This window comes from Misgurnus anguillicaudatus, chromosome 7 (genome assembly GCF_027580225.2).
Source record: "Misgurnus anguillicaudatus chromosome 7, ASM2758022v2, whole genome shotgun sequence".
NCBI classification, from domain to species: domain Eukaryota; kingdom Metazoa; phylum Chordata; class Actinopteri; order Cypriniformes; family Cobitidae; genus Misgurnus; species Misgurnus anguillicaudatus.
The window spans coordinates 20,835,891-20,853,052 of NC_073343.2; the positions used below are offsets into that span (position 1 = coordinate 20,835,891).

Sequence of the window (17,162 nt, forward strand, 5' to 3'; positions counted from 1 at the left end):
GAATGTTTTAGAATCCAATTTCATGTATTTTTTATGTCTTTCTATTTTGGCGGAAACTATGGTCCCCATAGTAACATTTTGCACGGGTTTTCATTTGTCCAGCTGGCTCTTTTAGGGCGGGACTTCGATGAGATCTTGAGTCGTCTCAAACGGTTCGAATAAAATCACTAGTTAATTTGTCACTTAGTTTAAATACAACGATAACATGTTTTGCATCTTAGTTCGTTTATGTTTTAGAGTATTTGGAGATGTAAAAACCGAAAAAGTAGTAGTTTGTTTGTGTTAAGGAACGCGACTGGTCACGTGATTGATCTGTCATATGACTTTGATGAGGCATCGATAGAAAAAGTACTCCGAGGCAATTCAGTATGTATGTATTCTTTAAACAAATCTAACGTGATGAATTCAGATCGATAAACAGATGTGGCGAAGCCTGGAGTAAATCTCTGGATCATGGAGCATTTGGGAGTTTTGTCTGTTTTCGCAACCGCTTGTGTTCTGGGTGAGTTGCCAAATCAAAGCATCAGAAAGAAATGTCGATTTTTTTGCTTAACATACTGTAACCACATAACATAAAAAACATTAACCAGTCAGCTTCGTCTATCTATCTGTCTATATATCTATATAAAGACATACATTTTGAAATGTCTGTTAAGTCTTACTTTTTACTAGTCCCACATTACATATATCGTGCTTTAAATGTGTAATGAGCTTCCCAGTCTTTTGAGTGTTTGAATAGCTTTATAAATATTTTGAATGCTTCATAGTCAGTTTGGCATCTTGTTTGACCAGTGTGATAACTACTTTATCAACAAATCAGTGTACAAACATACAAGTCAATATCATGAACTATAAGAAATCATTTTTAAATTTGTTCTCATGTAAATTCAGTTCATGTTGTGTCAACTACAAATTTCTGTTATTCGTGATAAAGAATTGAAACTGTACATAATTAAAATTTGCTTTATTAAGTCAATGATAAACTGTGGATCAAAATAGTAAAAGCACGAAAGAGACCAAACAGTCATAGTTTGTACTTTCCTTTCTGGTTCTTTCTGGGGTGAAATCGGATCATATGACCTGAGAATAGTTTTTTTTCAGTGTGTGATTCTGTGCTAATGTGATTATAGTCTCAGTAAGAGCTCTGTTTTTCCCCTGCTGATGCTTAATAACCACACTGTGGCATTTACAGTGCAGACCAACAGACAATAACAAACACACACAGTCACAGGAATGTGGATGTCAATCATGTGACACCCTTACAATAGACATAAACCAACCATGTCAAAATTTGAAACACTACTAACAGCACAACATGAACAAACACTGCCCATTATACTGTAAAATGTTTACTGTCAGCCAAGATGTGTACAAGTCAGTCAACTATGTTAAAGGAGACATACACTCACATACTTTCGCCTTCAGAACTGCCTTAATTCTACGTGGCATTGATTCAACAAGGTGCTAAAAGCATTCTTTAGAAATGTTGGCCTATATTGATAGGATAGCATCTTGCAGTTGATGGAAATTTGTGGGATGCACACCCAGGGCACGAAGCTCCCGTTCCACCGCAACCCAAAGATGCTCTATCGGGTTGAGATCTGGTGACCGTGGGGGCCATTTTAGTATAGTGAACTCATTGTCATGTTCAAGAAACCAATTTGAAATGATTCGAGCTTTGTGACATGGTGAATTATCCTGCTGGAAGTAGCCATCAGAGGATGGGTACATGGTGGTCATAAAGGGATGGACATGGTCAGAAACAATGCTCAGGTAGGCCGTGGCATTTAAATGATGCCCAATTGGCACTAAGGGGCCTAAAGTGTACCAAGAAAACATCCCCCACACCATTACACCACCACTACCAGCCTGCACAGTGGTAACAAGGCATCAATTTGTTTACCAGAGCATGTGAGCGAAGCAGAGCGGTGTGACGCTCCGCTAAATATTCCGCTCTACTGTTCAAGCGCTCCACTCAGTCGCTCACCGCCCAAGCAAGCGCTCCGTTAACTTTCCGCTCACGCTGGCAAATAAACCAATTCCCGCTCAGATCCCGCTCCGACATAAAAATATTTAGTAAGCCTAATTGTTTTCTGTACTGACGTTCTTGAATAATTGCATTTAATTAAAGTATTAGCTGATAAATCGCAGTTATGTACAGTTGTGTGTTGGCTATTAGACCTAGTTTAACTGATATGGAGCTCCGGATATAATTCAAATTAACAATTGTTTTCACGACATCCACATGTTTTACTAATTCACAATTTTAAGTAAAAATAAATGTAATAAGTAATACGAAATATTATAATACTTCGTTCCCCTTATGAGAAAAAGATTAACAAACTATACTATTATATAAATATATTATTTGAAAAAACTAAAATAAATTGAAGAACAATTTCTTAACAAGAAGGTTTTTTAAGTGCAAATTTACAGTGCATCGGTAAATACAGAACGGAGCTGTGTCTTAAAGAAATTAAAATTAGACCGTACAAAACGAATGCAATACAGAAGGCCATGAGTATTTATTTATGGCATTTTCAATAGTATATTAGTAGATAAATTAACATGTATCCATAGTATGAAAACGAATAAATCATTATTTTGGCTATATTAATCTGGATATATTATTTTAGTCAGACTGATTTGTCATCATTTCAGAACAAGTTTAAATGCTATCTATAACAACTTACATTTTATCCCGAGTGTTACTTGGTCGAAAATATGTATAAATATAGCCTATGCGAGAACAAATTACAGAACAAAACTGTTTAGCTCACGTGGACCGAACGAAAAGCCGTTAATTAAGCAGACTCTCTGTAAAATAGAGGACGTGCTGAATCAGTCGAGTCGGCAGATTATCATCAATTGTTATAGGGGTGGTTTCCCGGACAAGGATTAGTTTAATCCCGGACTAGGCCTTAGTTTAATTAGGAAATATAACTAGTTTTAACAAACATGCCTTACTAAAAACATTACCTGTGTGCATTTTGAGGCAAAACAAAGGGCACTGATGTATTTTAAGATATATAAGAGCAAGTTGTTTTCAGTTTGGACAGCTTTTAAAAATGTTTTAGTCTAGGACTAGTCTAATCCCTGTCCGGGAAACCGCCCCATAATGTTCCACGCAGATACTGTTGATGAAAAAATTTAATATCTAAATGTCCATAGTCAAGTGTTCAGTCAGTTAATACTAAAGGCACTGGTGTTTTTGGCTGAAGCTTCCTCATCCACGGAGCGGACGCTGTAGATAAACAAAGAAAGATAAAGGTTTTTATTTTAAGTGGTTTTAATGTTGGTAAGAAATCAGTTATATTATGGCGCTTTGTATTTGTGTTGATCAGTTATTAAAGTAATTTTAATCTTTAAAACTGCATCTAGATGCAGACGACGCAGTTATTCTGTCATTTTAGTTTTGTTTCTTTCATTTATATATAAGGCTGGCGACTTCATTTAAACAATATTTGAAGTCCATAACTTATTGCTAGCCGTTTTTACAGATTCTCGAACTAGCAAATTACCAGAGGGCTTCTGGCATGAGCGAGCGGTCCTGAGCGTATTGAGCGAGCGGAGTGGAATTTTCGGAAATGCGCCCCGATGGAAATATTACCACACCTCTCAACGCTCCGCTCCCGCGCCGCACCGCTCACATGCTCTGCTGTTTACACCAAATTCTGACTCTACCGTCTAAATGTCTCAACAGAAATCGAGACTCATCAGACCAGGCAAAATTTTTCCAGTCTTCAACTGTCCAATTTTGGTGAGCTCGTGCAAATTGTAGGCTCTTTTTCCTATTTGTAGTGGAGATGAGTGGTACCCGGTGGGGTCTTCTGCTGTTGTAGCCCATCCGCCTCAAGGTTGGGCATGTTGTGGCTTCACAATTGCTTTGCTGCATACCACGGTTGTACGAGTGGTTATTTCAGTCAAAGTTGCTCTTCTATCAGCTTGAATCAGTCGGCCCATTCTTCTCTGACCTCTAGCATCAACAAGGCATTCCGTCCACAGGACTGCCGCATACAGGACGGCCCGTCTGGCACCAACAACCATGCCACGCTCAAAATTGCTTAAATCACCTTTCTTTCCTATTCTGACATTCAGTTTGGAGTTCAGGAGATTGTCTTGAACAGGACAACACCCCTAAATGCATTGAAGCAGCTGCCATGTGATTAGATAATTGCATTAATGAGAAATTGAACAGGTGTTCCTAATAATCCTTTAGGTATTATTATAATAAGATCCCCTTTAGACATCACAAGGGGAGCCAAATTTCAATTACCTCTTTTTTACATGCTTGTACAGAATGGTTTACCAAAACACAAAGTTACTGGGTTGTTTTTTATCACATTTTCTAAGTTGATAGAAGCACTGGGAACCTAAGTATTGCACTTAATCTTTGGACAAAGTCAGATTTTTATTATATGTCCCCTTTAATTGTTTTAGTAAAATATTATGTTAAAGGGTTCACCCAAAAATCCCATTAACTAACCTTCATGTTGTTGCCAATATACCGTATTTTCCAGACTATAAGTCGCATTAGTCAAAAATCGCATTTATTTAGAAAATGATTTCACAAAATCCAAGCCGAAGAACAGACATTTAATCTGGAAAGGCAAGTTATTCAACTAAACATTAGCACAGAACAGCAGGGTGAATAGGTGTCTGTACATGTTAAAGTAACATAAACAGTTATTTTCACGATACACAATAGCATACAGAGCATACCTGAGAGGCTGAATAGGCTAAATTAACATAACAAGCGAAATCAAGTTCACCAACCTCCCGAAGTCATTCCACATCACTAAATTCATTGAATTACATAAATACAGGAGCAGCATATAGCGGACTCTCTCAGCTGTAGACGGTAATGGTTTTTCTTGGTTCATATGAAATAATTTTGACATATAAGCCACACCTGACTATAATTCGCAGGACCAGACAAACTACGAAAAAAGTGCGACGTATAGTCCGGAAAATACTGTAATTGTATTTTGCATAATACATAGCTGCTGGCTTCCATCTAATAAAGGTGAACAGGACTGAGGCTGTTAAACTTCATAAAAGTACAACAATTGTGCTGAACTTTTAAAAGTAATATATTTTATAGGATTAATGTGTTTAAGTAATGTAAGAAATAATAAATAATAATTTCCTGAAAATGTAATTCATTGATCTCAAATTCCCTTGGTTATCGTGTCTCTTGTTGTGACTGGTCAACATACACAATTTTCAACAGGTTTTTGTCCTTTTTTGAGCTGGACATGACATCCACCGTATTTTTCCTAACACAACTAAAGTGCCTGACAAGTCAAATAAAAAAAATCCTATTCATGTCTGACAAGTATCTTTTATTTGGGTTGACTATTTCATTAAGAGCACGATGGTGCCTTTAAAGGAATAGTCCATTTTCTTAAAAGAAAAATCCAGATAATTTACTCGCCACCGTGTCATCCAGAATGTTGGTGTCTGTCTTTGTTTAGTCGAGAGGAGGTTGTGTTTTTTGGGGAAAGCATTGCAGGATTTTTCTCATTTTGGTGGACTTTAATGGACACCAACACTTAACACTTAACTCAACACGTTACAGTTTTTTCAACGGAGTTTCAAAGGACTATAAACGATCATAACACATACAACAACATCGGAACGGTCCTCTTTCAACACACTTGTAAACACTGGGATGGAGTTTCGCGTTCGTCCTCTGTGACCTCTTGACGTCATGACGTATTGCGTGAGGTCATGCTGACGCTTTCAGGACCGGAGGAATATGAGAAGTTGTGCTTTAAAAGTGTATATTTGTTGTTTTTCTTGTCAAAAATGACAATCATTTCGCTGGGTGGGACCCTTGTGCCTCGTTTGGGATCGTTTGGAGTCCTTTGATGCTCCGTTGAAAAAGACTGTTGCGTGTTGAGTGTGTGAAGTGTTGGTGTCCATCAAAGTTCATTAAAATGAGAAAAATCCTGCAATGTTTTCCTCAAAAAACTTAATTTCTTCTGGACTGAACAAAGAAAGACATCAACATTTTGGATGACATGGTGGTGGGTAAATTGTCTGGATTTTTCATTTAAGATAATTGACTATTCCTTTAACCATCTGTCATATCACTGTTTTTATTATAAACTATTTTTGTCATCGATCAACATGTAGGAGTGGTGATGAGTCAGACAACCCTCAGCCCTGCTGTGACGATCACCGCAGTCAGTGCGAACGTGACCACTTTTACTCCCAGCATGCCCGGCACTACAGAACCCAGTTGCATAGGGATAAACACCTCTACCTGCATGCTCTGCACTCCTGGCTTTTACTACGATAATGGTGTGTGTTTTTCCAGTTGTGGAAGTGTTTACTGAAACACCAAAATCTCTTGCTCTTTCAGTTTGTATGGAAGAAAGTCGATCTCATTTTAAAGAGCATCTGATTGAACAGAAATCTCAGTAGCCCATGTTTACATAATGCATTTAGCACAAAGTAAATTGCTGTACAGTACATTTAAGCTGTACATCATGTAAGTGCGTTTCATAGCTGTGACATTGCTATTGTATATTTGCTTAATTTTTCAGAAGACTGTATATTTTAAATGAGTTAATCTGCTAGTAAGTGACCTTGAACACATGGCCTTAAACACAGACTAAAATCCACAAAGTTTTCATTTTGATATCATGTGATCTTGAAGAAAGTAAATAAGGTCATCAATGTTTTCATTCATTGTGTCTTCTCAGAAACTCTGCCGTGTTCATGTTGTCCAGATGAAGGACAGTGTGTGTTTCCTATGGGCTGTCTTCCTTGCTCACAGGGATTTTATCAGCCTCTGGCAGGACAGCAGGGGTGTCTAGCGTGTTTATCAGGCTTTTACAGCAAGTGAGTGGAGAAATTATTACTTCGTTATTGTTTATTTGAAGCATACGCCATTTTACAAAAGTCTCTTATGGTATTTTGTCTTCAGTTTAACTGGAAGTCCTGTGTGTCAAGCATGTCCTACTGGTTCCTACAGTAATACCACAGGCTCTGTCTCATGCATTGCCTGCACACCAGGTAACTCTTTTGTGCTGCTCTGAAAACGGCTTGCATTCTTCAAATTACAAAATGTAGTGTATTATTTTTATATGTATTAATTTGTTTCCCTGTCTGTGAAATCCAGGCTAAAATGTCAATCTTATTTTGAGTTTGGAGCATTAAAGGCTACATTTCACAAGACTTTCTTAAGATGTCAAATAAATCTTTGGTGTTCCCAGAGTACATATGTGAAGTTTTAACTCAAAACACCATATAGATAATTTATTATATCATGTTAAAATTGACACTTTGTAGGTGTGAGCAACAATGTGTTGTTATTGGGTGTGTCCTTTTAAATGCAAATGAGAGGATCCCTGCACTAAATGACAGTGCAGATTAAGGGGCAGTATTATCCCCTTCTGACATCACAAGGGGAGCCAAATTTCAATGACCTATTTTTTCACATGCTTGCAGAGAATGGTTTATCAAAGTTAAGTTACTGGGTTGATCTTTCACACATTTTCTAGGTTGATAGAACCACTGGGTACTCAATTATAGCACTTAAATGACAAGTTTGGTATTTTACACTTAAAGCCCTGTTTTCAGATTGTTTATGATGAAATAGAACGGTTTTGACTGAAATTTGAACGTACGATGCTGGCCAGAGAATTTTCGGTTTCTGTTGTATCACCCACTACCTTTACAATGGCTGAATAGGTGCACTGGAACAATCCTTCCTAAAATGCATTAAACTTTCGTTTACAAAGACGTGAAACTCACCGAGTGGTCAGGGGTGTTCACTGACATGCTCACACAAAAATCGCTGCAAAACATTCGTTGTAAACTTGTGGACCTATTTTTCCAAACGCCTCACACCTGTACATTCTTCCGTTGAGAGCTTGAATAATAGACACTTCAGCTCAGTTGGTGGCGATAATCCGCCTTTTCCAATTGCAGGAATACAAGTTCCAGGCGTTGGAGTAATACCGTACCTCACAGCACATCTAATACAAGTCAATGGAGTTGGACAACAACTATGATAAAACTTGTTGTAAAGCATCTTTTGCAGCGATTTTTGTGTGAGCATATCAGTGAACACCCCTGACCACTCGGTGAGTTTCACGTCTTTGTAAACGAAAGTTTAATGCATTTTAGGAAGGATTGTTCCAGTGCACCTATGCAGCCAGTGTAGAGGTGGGAGGTGATAGAACAAACCCCCGAAAATTCTCGGGCCAGCATCATATGTCCAAATTTCAGTCAAAACCGTGAAAAACAGGGCTTTAAGTGTAAAATACCGAACTTGTCCTTTAAACATGAAAAAGTCAGATATTCATAAAATGTCAAGGTTATATTTTTACAGATTTTATGTAGAAAACAGTAAATCACAATAAGGACTTTAGCTGGGTTTTCACAGACTTGATCACATTTAAAACAAAACATAGCAATATAACTAGAAGCGTTGCCAGGATTTGTACAAATCACACATACACAACAATGGCTACGTGTCATGATGGGGACATAACACGTGGTTGATTTTTTTCCATTATTGCTTCAGGTTTCTACACATCTTTGCCAAATTCAACTTCTTGTAATTCATGTCCTCGAGGCACGTACTGCAAGTAAGTTCCTTTTTAAATACAGTTTAGTCTTATGCACAGTAATAATGGACATTTGTCATACCATGCCTCTTCTGCTTTTCTGATAGTTCCTCCAATTGTGCCCAGTGCCAGACCTGTCCTGCAGGTTCAGAAACTTTACAGATTGCTTCCAAAGCATGTACACCCTGTCGCCCAGGTATCTTCTTAGTCTAGCCAATCAGATCAAAGCACCCAAGTATAATTTCATAAGATCCTAGGACCTGTTTACACATGAAAACAGCCACTACCAAAGGTTTATCGCAGATGTTTGGATTAGTCATCATAGGTGTAACATTGTACACCATTCTTATGAACAGCTCCAATCTTTGACATGATTATTATTGCAGAACCAACAAAAGATATTGACATAGGTCCATACCTAGATCTAAGCATTACTTGGGATAATCAGGATATGGAGATATATACTTTATATGGATACATGGCATCCAAGAACATTTTTGGAGGATCATCCCATAAAGATGATTAATGCTTAAAAAGAAATTGAAAACATGATGCACTATAAATCAATCAGAGGAGTGTGATACAACTTTTGTCATAGTTCAGTAGATAAATGAAGGTATTTGTTAAATAATGAATCAGAATTTCCACAGTACGGTTATGAAACCCGAATAATGTTTTGATGTTGATGTTTGTGAACAGGAATGCACAAGCCGTCCCATCAAAGAATGTGTCAGATTTGTAGCAGTGGTTTTTATCAGATTCGCTGGGGTCAGGAGAACTGTAACCTTTGCCCTGAAAACCACTATTGTCCTGTGAGTGACCACTTCCTCTCAACAAACACAAACAACACACGTTTGTACAGCTATCCTTATGAGGACACTCATTGACCTAATGCCCCCTTAACTAAGTACCTAGCCCCAACCATAACCCAATTCAAATCCTATCCCTAAACCCATATCTTTACCCTCAAACAGACCTTTAAAGGGGTTTAAGAAGTGAGGACCGGACAAAATGTCCTCACTTTACTTTATTGTCCTCACCCTGATGGTCTTACAAAAATTGGTTCTCACAAAGATAGCTGTACAAGTACGCGCACACACACATTACATTTTGGGTACAGCTACTCCCTTTTACACAGTAAATAGACGTTGAGTGCAATATTGATATCTACTTGTTACCAAAATATAAATGTGCCTTTATCTGTGTATCCCAGAGTCCGGATGTAAATCCAATCCAGTGTCCTAATGATGCTTTCTGCCCTGAGGGCAGCACAGCCCCGGGTTACTGCATGGAGACCTTCTTCAGAAAAGCGGGCGAGACATGTGAACTCGCTCCTGTTACCATAGCACTGCTTGTTATTGGCGGAGGAGGTATGAACGTTTTCAACAAATTACCCCTCAGTTGAACTTTTGTACCCATGGTAAACTATGAAAAATGTCCATTTCACAGATAAAAGACTGAGACTATTGAGAATTGACCTTTTCGTAAACTCTGTCCCTCTTACCACTAAAATAAGTCTAATTTAATAGCTTTGTTTATACAACATATCATCTATGATAGTCTATAAACCTTAGAATTATTGACTTTACTGCAGTATGACTCAATACAAAAAAAAGAATCAATATTTTTATTAACAACAATTTACATAGCAGCAAATGAAGAGTTTGGTTCTAAAACGCATTTTGACTAATTTTGGTAAAAACATGTTTTCTATATCAAGAAAGTGGCAAGATGAAAACCACTATTTTCTGTTACAAACTTTCACATAGCATCTTTAGCTTATAATAACATAAAAACTTCAAATCCATAATTTGATTTTCAAAGATTTATTATTAAAACGGATTATTTTATTCACAAAATGCAATAAATCCATGACAAGTTTTTCTTCAAAATGCTATAAATACATTGAATCAATATATAAATGTGCATTCGTCTTTGCCATGTTATATTCATTTGTTGACTGGTGGTATACACTGATTAAAAAAATAAACATTAATGGCATTAATCAAAACACTTACTTTGTCATATTAAGAACACATTGCTGCGGTTATACTTTGAACGTCGTCACTTTTTTTTGACAGCGATCAGCTTTAAAATATTTTGGTCCTGCTCGTTTTTCGTTGGGTTCGCGTAAAATAATGGAACGTTTTTCATAAGATCCCCTGGAGTCAATGTGTTAGCATGACAGAGGCTTAATGCTGTCGGGAGAACAAGCAACCGGCATTTTCCGTATCCCGAGTGCCTCTCGCATAAATTATTAGATGTGGATGGCTTACGTTTCTTTTCCATCACAGAAAACCACCACAGGTTTATCCATACCATTAAAGTATTATTTTGTTTTTGTTTGTTTGTTGATCACAAAGTACAAGATGAGAAAAACTAGGATACCGTGTACTCAACGCCATTGTTGTTTATTGTACAGTATTGTTCAAAATAATAGCAGTACAATGTGACTAACCAGAATAATCAAGGTTTTTAGTATATTTTTTATTGCTACGTGGCAAACAAGTTACCAGTAGGTTCAGTAGATTCTCAGAAAACAAATGAGACCCAGCATTCATGATATGCACGCTCTTAAGGCTGTGCAATTGGGCAATTAGTTGAAAGGGGTGTGTTCAAAAAAATAGCAGTGTCTACCTTTGAGTGTACAAACTCAAAACTATTTTGTACAAACATTTTTTTTTTCTGGGATTTAGCAATCCTGTGAATCACTAAACTAATATTTAGTTGTATGACCACAGTTTTTTAAAACTGCTTGACATCTGTGTGGCATGGAGTCAACCAACTTGTGGCACCTCTCAGCTGTTATTCCACTCCATGATTCTTTAACAACATTCCACAATTCATTCACATTTCTTGGTTTTGCTTCAGAAACAGCATTTTTGATATCACCCCACAAGTTCTCAATTGGATTAAGGTCTGGAGATTGGGCTGGCCACTCCATAACATTAATTTTGTTGGTTTGGAACCAAGACTTTGCCCGTTTACTAGTGTGTTTTGGGTCATTGTCTTGTTGAAACAGCCATTTCAAGGGCATGTCCTCTTCAGCATAGGGCAACATGACCTCTTCAAGTATTTTAACATATGCAAACTGATCCATGATCCCTGGTATGCGATAAATAGGCCCAACACCATAGTAGGAGAAACATGCCCATATCATGATGCTTGCACCTCCATGCTTCACTGTCTTCACTGTGTACTGTGGCTTGAATTCAGAGTTTGGGGGTCGTCTCACAAACTGCCTGTGGCCCTTGGACCCAAAAAGAACAATTTTACTCTCATCAGTCCACAAAATGTTCCTCCATTTCTCTTTAGGCCAGTTGATGTGTTCTTTGGCAAATTGTAACCTCTTCTGCACATGCCTTTTTTTTAACAGAGGGACTTTGCGGGGGATTCGTGAAAATAGATTAGCTTCACACAGACGTCTTCTAACTGTCACAGTACTTACAGGTAACTCCAGACTGTCTTTGATCATCCTGGAGGTGATCATTGGCTGAGCCTTTGCCATTCTGGTTATTCTTCTATCCATTTTGATGGTTGTCTTCCGTTTTCTTCCACGTCTCTCTGGTTTTGCTCTCCATTTTAAGGCATTGGAGATCATTTTAGCTGAACAGCATATCATTTTTTGCACCTCTTTATAGGTTTTCCCCTCTCCAATCAACTTTTTAATCAAAGTACGCTGTTCTTCTGAACAATGTCTTGAACGACCCATTTTCCTCAGCTTTCAAATGCATGTTCAACAAGTGTTGGCTTCATCCTTAAATAGGGTCCACCTGATTCACACCTGTTACTTCACAAAATTGATGACCTCAAGTGATTGAATGCCACACTGCTATTTTTTTGAACACACCCCTTTCAACTATTTCAACTAATTGCCCAATTGCACAGCCCCAAGAGCGTGCACACCATGAATGCTGGGTCCCGTTTGCTCTCCGAGAATCCACTGAACCCACTGGCAACTCGTTTGCCACGCAGCAATAAAAAAATATACTAAAAACCTTGATTATTCTGGTTAGTCACATTGTACTGCTATTATTTTGAACAAGACTGTACAATGCGTGGAATGGTGCGCTGTGATTTGTTGAGCGGATTTATTGCATTCTGCAGAAAAGGAGGAGTGGGGTTTATCACGTTTTGGGAAAAAAGGGAGAAAAGATGACAGAATAACACGGCGGATATTGGATTTTGCGTAAAATTAAGAATTTACTTTTAAATACTGACCTGATACAATACTGATTTTTACAGAGCCCATAAGGGGACATGGAGCAAAATTAAGTAAAGTTTAGTTTCGCGTAAACTTTAAAAAAAACTCTGCACATGAAGGTTTCGCGTGAGCATATGAAGATTTTGCGTGGGCAGGCGAAAGTTTCACGTGAGCAGGCGAAAGTTTCACGTGAGCACATGAAACTAAACTTTTGAGTTTTTTTACTCCAATGTCACCTTAGAGGCTCCGTAGATTTTGTCAGTAACTCTTTTTTTTAAATGCCGTTTATCGCGTTTTGGAACCATACTCTTTAAACATTGATGCTATAGATACAGTATAGCCTTATACTGCAATCATTATGCAGGTTCCTATACAATAATCTGTTTACATTATTACGTATAGAGGTGCTAAACTAGATTTGGTCAGTAACAATTTAAGGCGAAGGATCAAATGTCATCCTCTTTAAATATGTTTTTTTCTCCACAGTGGGTCTTCTCTTTATTATTGTTTTGGTTCTGCGGAGGAGGAAAGACAATGACAGTGAGCTCTCCCTCGCTCGAACGTCTCTCTTACAAAAAGACAGACCGCCTGGCCGCTTTTACGGAATCCCATGTGATGCAGAGCCTGTATATGCCGGCTGGTGATGGTACCATTTACTTTCGAAACCAAATTCCCCTATAACCAAAGGAGCCTCTCTATATCAGCTCAGGCTTATATGCTTTCAGGTTGATATTTGAAACTCACGAGCATTGATACAAAAGCTGAAAAATATGTTACAGATGTAAAAAAAAATTTTGTTAGTATTTTTCTATTTAGACATTTTATTGAACTGATCCAAACTTTATATATTGGTAAGATACTATTAGTATTTAATGAATGAAGAGAACATGTTTCATGTTATGGCACTTTTCTGCATTCCCATTTTTAAACTTGTTTACTACTGACCATGTTACTGTATTTCATTTTGAAGTCATTTCGACATCTTTTCTGTTAAGCTTGAAGAGTAAAAAAAGCTTTTCAGTATTTTTTGTATGTTTTGTTTAAATTGCATCAGATATTAAGTCATGGCACTGAAAGGTTTTGGGCTGGTGCTGGATTTTGCTTATTTTGTTCACATACCATTAATGTTGTTTTGGTACCACTACCTTTTACTACTTGGGATTGTCAAGGTACTTTATATTATATACATTGTTGTATATTTCATGTAATGTGCCACTTTTAAAATGAAACACATTTTGACAATTTCCAGGACATATACTGGAATAAAAAGCTTTGCACTACTGTAAATGTGTGTGTTTGACTGAATTTCCTATGCTTGAAAATACCCTGAAAACCATCTGCATATATCAACATTTGCATTTTTAAGTAACTTTACAGCCTTAACAAGAAGGATTCAAGGATTCAATTTAAGGGGTTTATTTGTCTCATACACAGTTGTATAAAGCAGGGTTATTATAGTAAAAATTACTATTATTTATTTAGTTTTGTAATGTGTTATTTTATTTCAGTTTAGTTTTAGTTTTGATTTTTGTTTTAGTCCATAGCGTAATATAATGGTAGTGGTGGTCAAAAGTGTACATACACTTTCCCAAATCTGGAAATGTTGAAAATAAGAGAATAAGAGGATTTAAAAAAAATAAAGTTTGTTTTTTATTTAGTCCTGCCCTAAAGAAGTTAGTCACCAGCAGTAAAGCTATGTGCCCCATATGTGATTTTTATATGTAAACAAATACACAATGATCACCATGAAAAAGCACACCATATAAGTTAGAATGTAATTGGTGAGTTTTGGGTCTTCTAAAGAGTTGACAACTGTGGTGAAAAATGCTGCGCTTGGCATTTTTCTTTTAGTCGTCCAATCAAAGTGGAGGAAGATTGGAAAAATACCACACCAACCAACACTAAATTCTATGGGCTTATTTATTCTGGGTAAATATTGGACAGAACACATGTTGGGTTATAAATACACCTATGCTGGGTTGTTGTTAACCCAAACTTGAGTTGAAACAACCCAGCATAGGTGTATTTATAACCCAACATGTGTTCTGTCCAATATTTACCCAGCATTGGGTTTAAAAAACCCAGCAGAATTTAGAGTGAATCAGCAAATCCTACTTTTAGAGACATACAGTACTGTGCAAAAGTCTTAGGCCACCATGCTACCGTTAGATTTGTTGTTTTTGCAATTGTATAGTGATCATATGGGTGATTCTCACGAAACCATTGAAACACCACGGCACTAATGATTTTAGCTTTAAAATGTGTAATGTAGTAACATTAAAAAGCATCAGAATTAACACAATACTGTGTTCTACCTTGCACAATGTGTGATTTCAACATAAGACTTTATAATTGGAAATTTTATCTCATTTTCTGCTGAAATTCTCATTACCGCAATGTGTCCGGCTGTGTTTGAACATGCGTTATGTTGTAATTTAATCAAATTAACACTAGATGTTTTGCTAGACTACTTTAGATGACAGAAAAACTATTTACTGAATATTTATGTATAATAATAATGAAGAACAATTAGGAAAATGATGTGTCCATGCCTGATGTTCTCATCCTCCGCAACACTTTTTGAGAACAGTTTAAGCACACATACAGAATTTTAATAAAGTTTGATTTTGAGTGACCAAGCACATGGACCGGTTACTTCAAGATGGCTACCAGGTAAGATCATTTTTTTACAGTTAATTTGAAATATTGTCTTGTCAGAATGCTTACACGACATTTTGATTATCATTACCGCAACAGATGCTTATTAAATGTTCATTTAATTAATAGAAGCATAATACTTTAATTTTAAATGCATGTGCAGAATCTCAAAATTATGTTCTTTCAGGTTTGTCATGTCATTTTGAAAATATGTCAGTGTTGATGTTTTCTGACTGTTGCGGTAATGAGATTTTTTTAGGACTAATTTTTTAAATTATGTTACAAAAAGTGTTAAATGATAAGTAAAAGTTTTTAAATTAATGTTCCCATTTACTCCAGACTTTGTTTTTCAATGTCTGTTGGGAAAAAAAGTAAATTTAAGCAATTTTTACATTTTCATGCTTGACATTTTTAAAACCAAGTTTTCGTGAGAATCACCCATATACAACCAGAAAATACAGGACACTTGTATGTAGTATTAAAAACAGTATAAGCTAAAGTGACAAGTATTTAGGGAAACTCCCCTTCCACTTGAGCAATGTGTTTCGAGCCGAGAGAGGTCCCACTAAATACTGACTGATGCCTTAAAACAGACATTTAGTTCTGATTTTTTTTTTTAATTTTGTGTGCATATTTCCTGTATTTTCTGTTTGTATCTTAAAAAAAGAGTAAAAAATAAATATGTATGGACAATAAAACTTGCTGAAACAACAAAGCTGGTGATAGTGGCACAATAATTTTGCACAGTACTGTATGTCTGTGCACAACAAATGAAAAGTTTAATGTTGTCTACCATTGTTTATTTCTGTATTAAAAGACATCCATGTACAAACATAATAACTATTTGTTGACCAAACAAACTGTTGATTATCCGTGAAAGCATATAATAGTATTAGATTAGTTCAGTACACATTCCATATCATGATTTTGTCAAGTCTGTGTCAACTCTCAACACGACTTTGTCAAGTCTGTCTCAAAGTGACTTTGTCAAGTCTGTGTCAACACGACTTTGTCAAGTCTGTGTAAAGTCTGTGTCAACATTACTTTGTCAAGTCTGTGTCAACACGACTTTGTCAAGTCTGTGTCAGCACGTCAACACGACTTTGTCAAGTCTGTGTCAGCACGAGTTTGTCAAGTCTGTGCCAACACGTCAACATGACTTTGTCAAGTCTGTGTCAACACGTCAAAACGACTTTGTCAAGTCTGTGTCAACACGTCAACCCGATTTTGTCAAGTCTCTGTCAACACGTCAACACGACTTTGTCAAGTCTCTGTCAACACGACTTTGTCAAATCTCTGTCAACACGTCTTTGTCAAGTCTCTGTCAACATGACTTTGTCAAGTCTGTGTCAACACGACTTTGTCAAGTCTGTGTCAACACGACTTTGTCAAGTCTGTGTCAACACGTCAACACGACTTTGTCAAGTCTGTGCCAACACGACTTTGTCAAGTCTGTGTCAACACGACTTTGTCAAGTCTTTGTCAACACGTCAACACGACTTTGTCAAGTCTGTGTCAACACGACTTTGTCAAGTCTGTGCCAACACGACTTTGTCAAGTCTGTGCCAACACGACTTTGTCAAGTCTGTGCCAACACGTCAACACGACTTTGTCAAGTCTCTGTCAACACGACTTTGTCAAGTCTGTGTCAACACGTCAACACGACTTTGTCAAGTCTGTGTCAACACGACTTTGTCAAGTCTGTGTCAACACGA

The 17,162-nt window shown here is 37.0% G+C and overlaps 1 protein-coding gene across 1 annotated transcript; it reads left to right on the top strand.

Annotated features, from left to right (window-relative positions):
* Positions 1-110: 110 nt before the first annotated feature.
* LOC129418021 (uncharacterized) lies at positions 111-14,076 on the top strand. The gene is made up of 9 exons (XM_055172925.2): positions 111-502; positions 6,142-6,309; positions 6,714-6,852; positions 6,938-7,026; positions 8,543-8,606; positions 8,693-8,781; positions 9,285-9,397; positions 9,799-9,955; positions 13,276-14,076. Exons 1-9 carry the CDS (start codon positions 454-456, stop codon positions 13,431-13,433), a joined length of 1,026 nt encoding a protein of 341 aa, XP_055028900.2. The 5' UTR covers positions 111-453; the 3' UTR covers positions 13,434-14,076.
* The last annotated feature ends 3,086 nt before the right edge of the window (positions 14,077-17,162 follow it).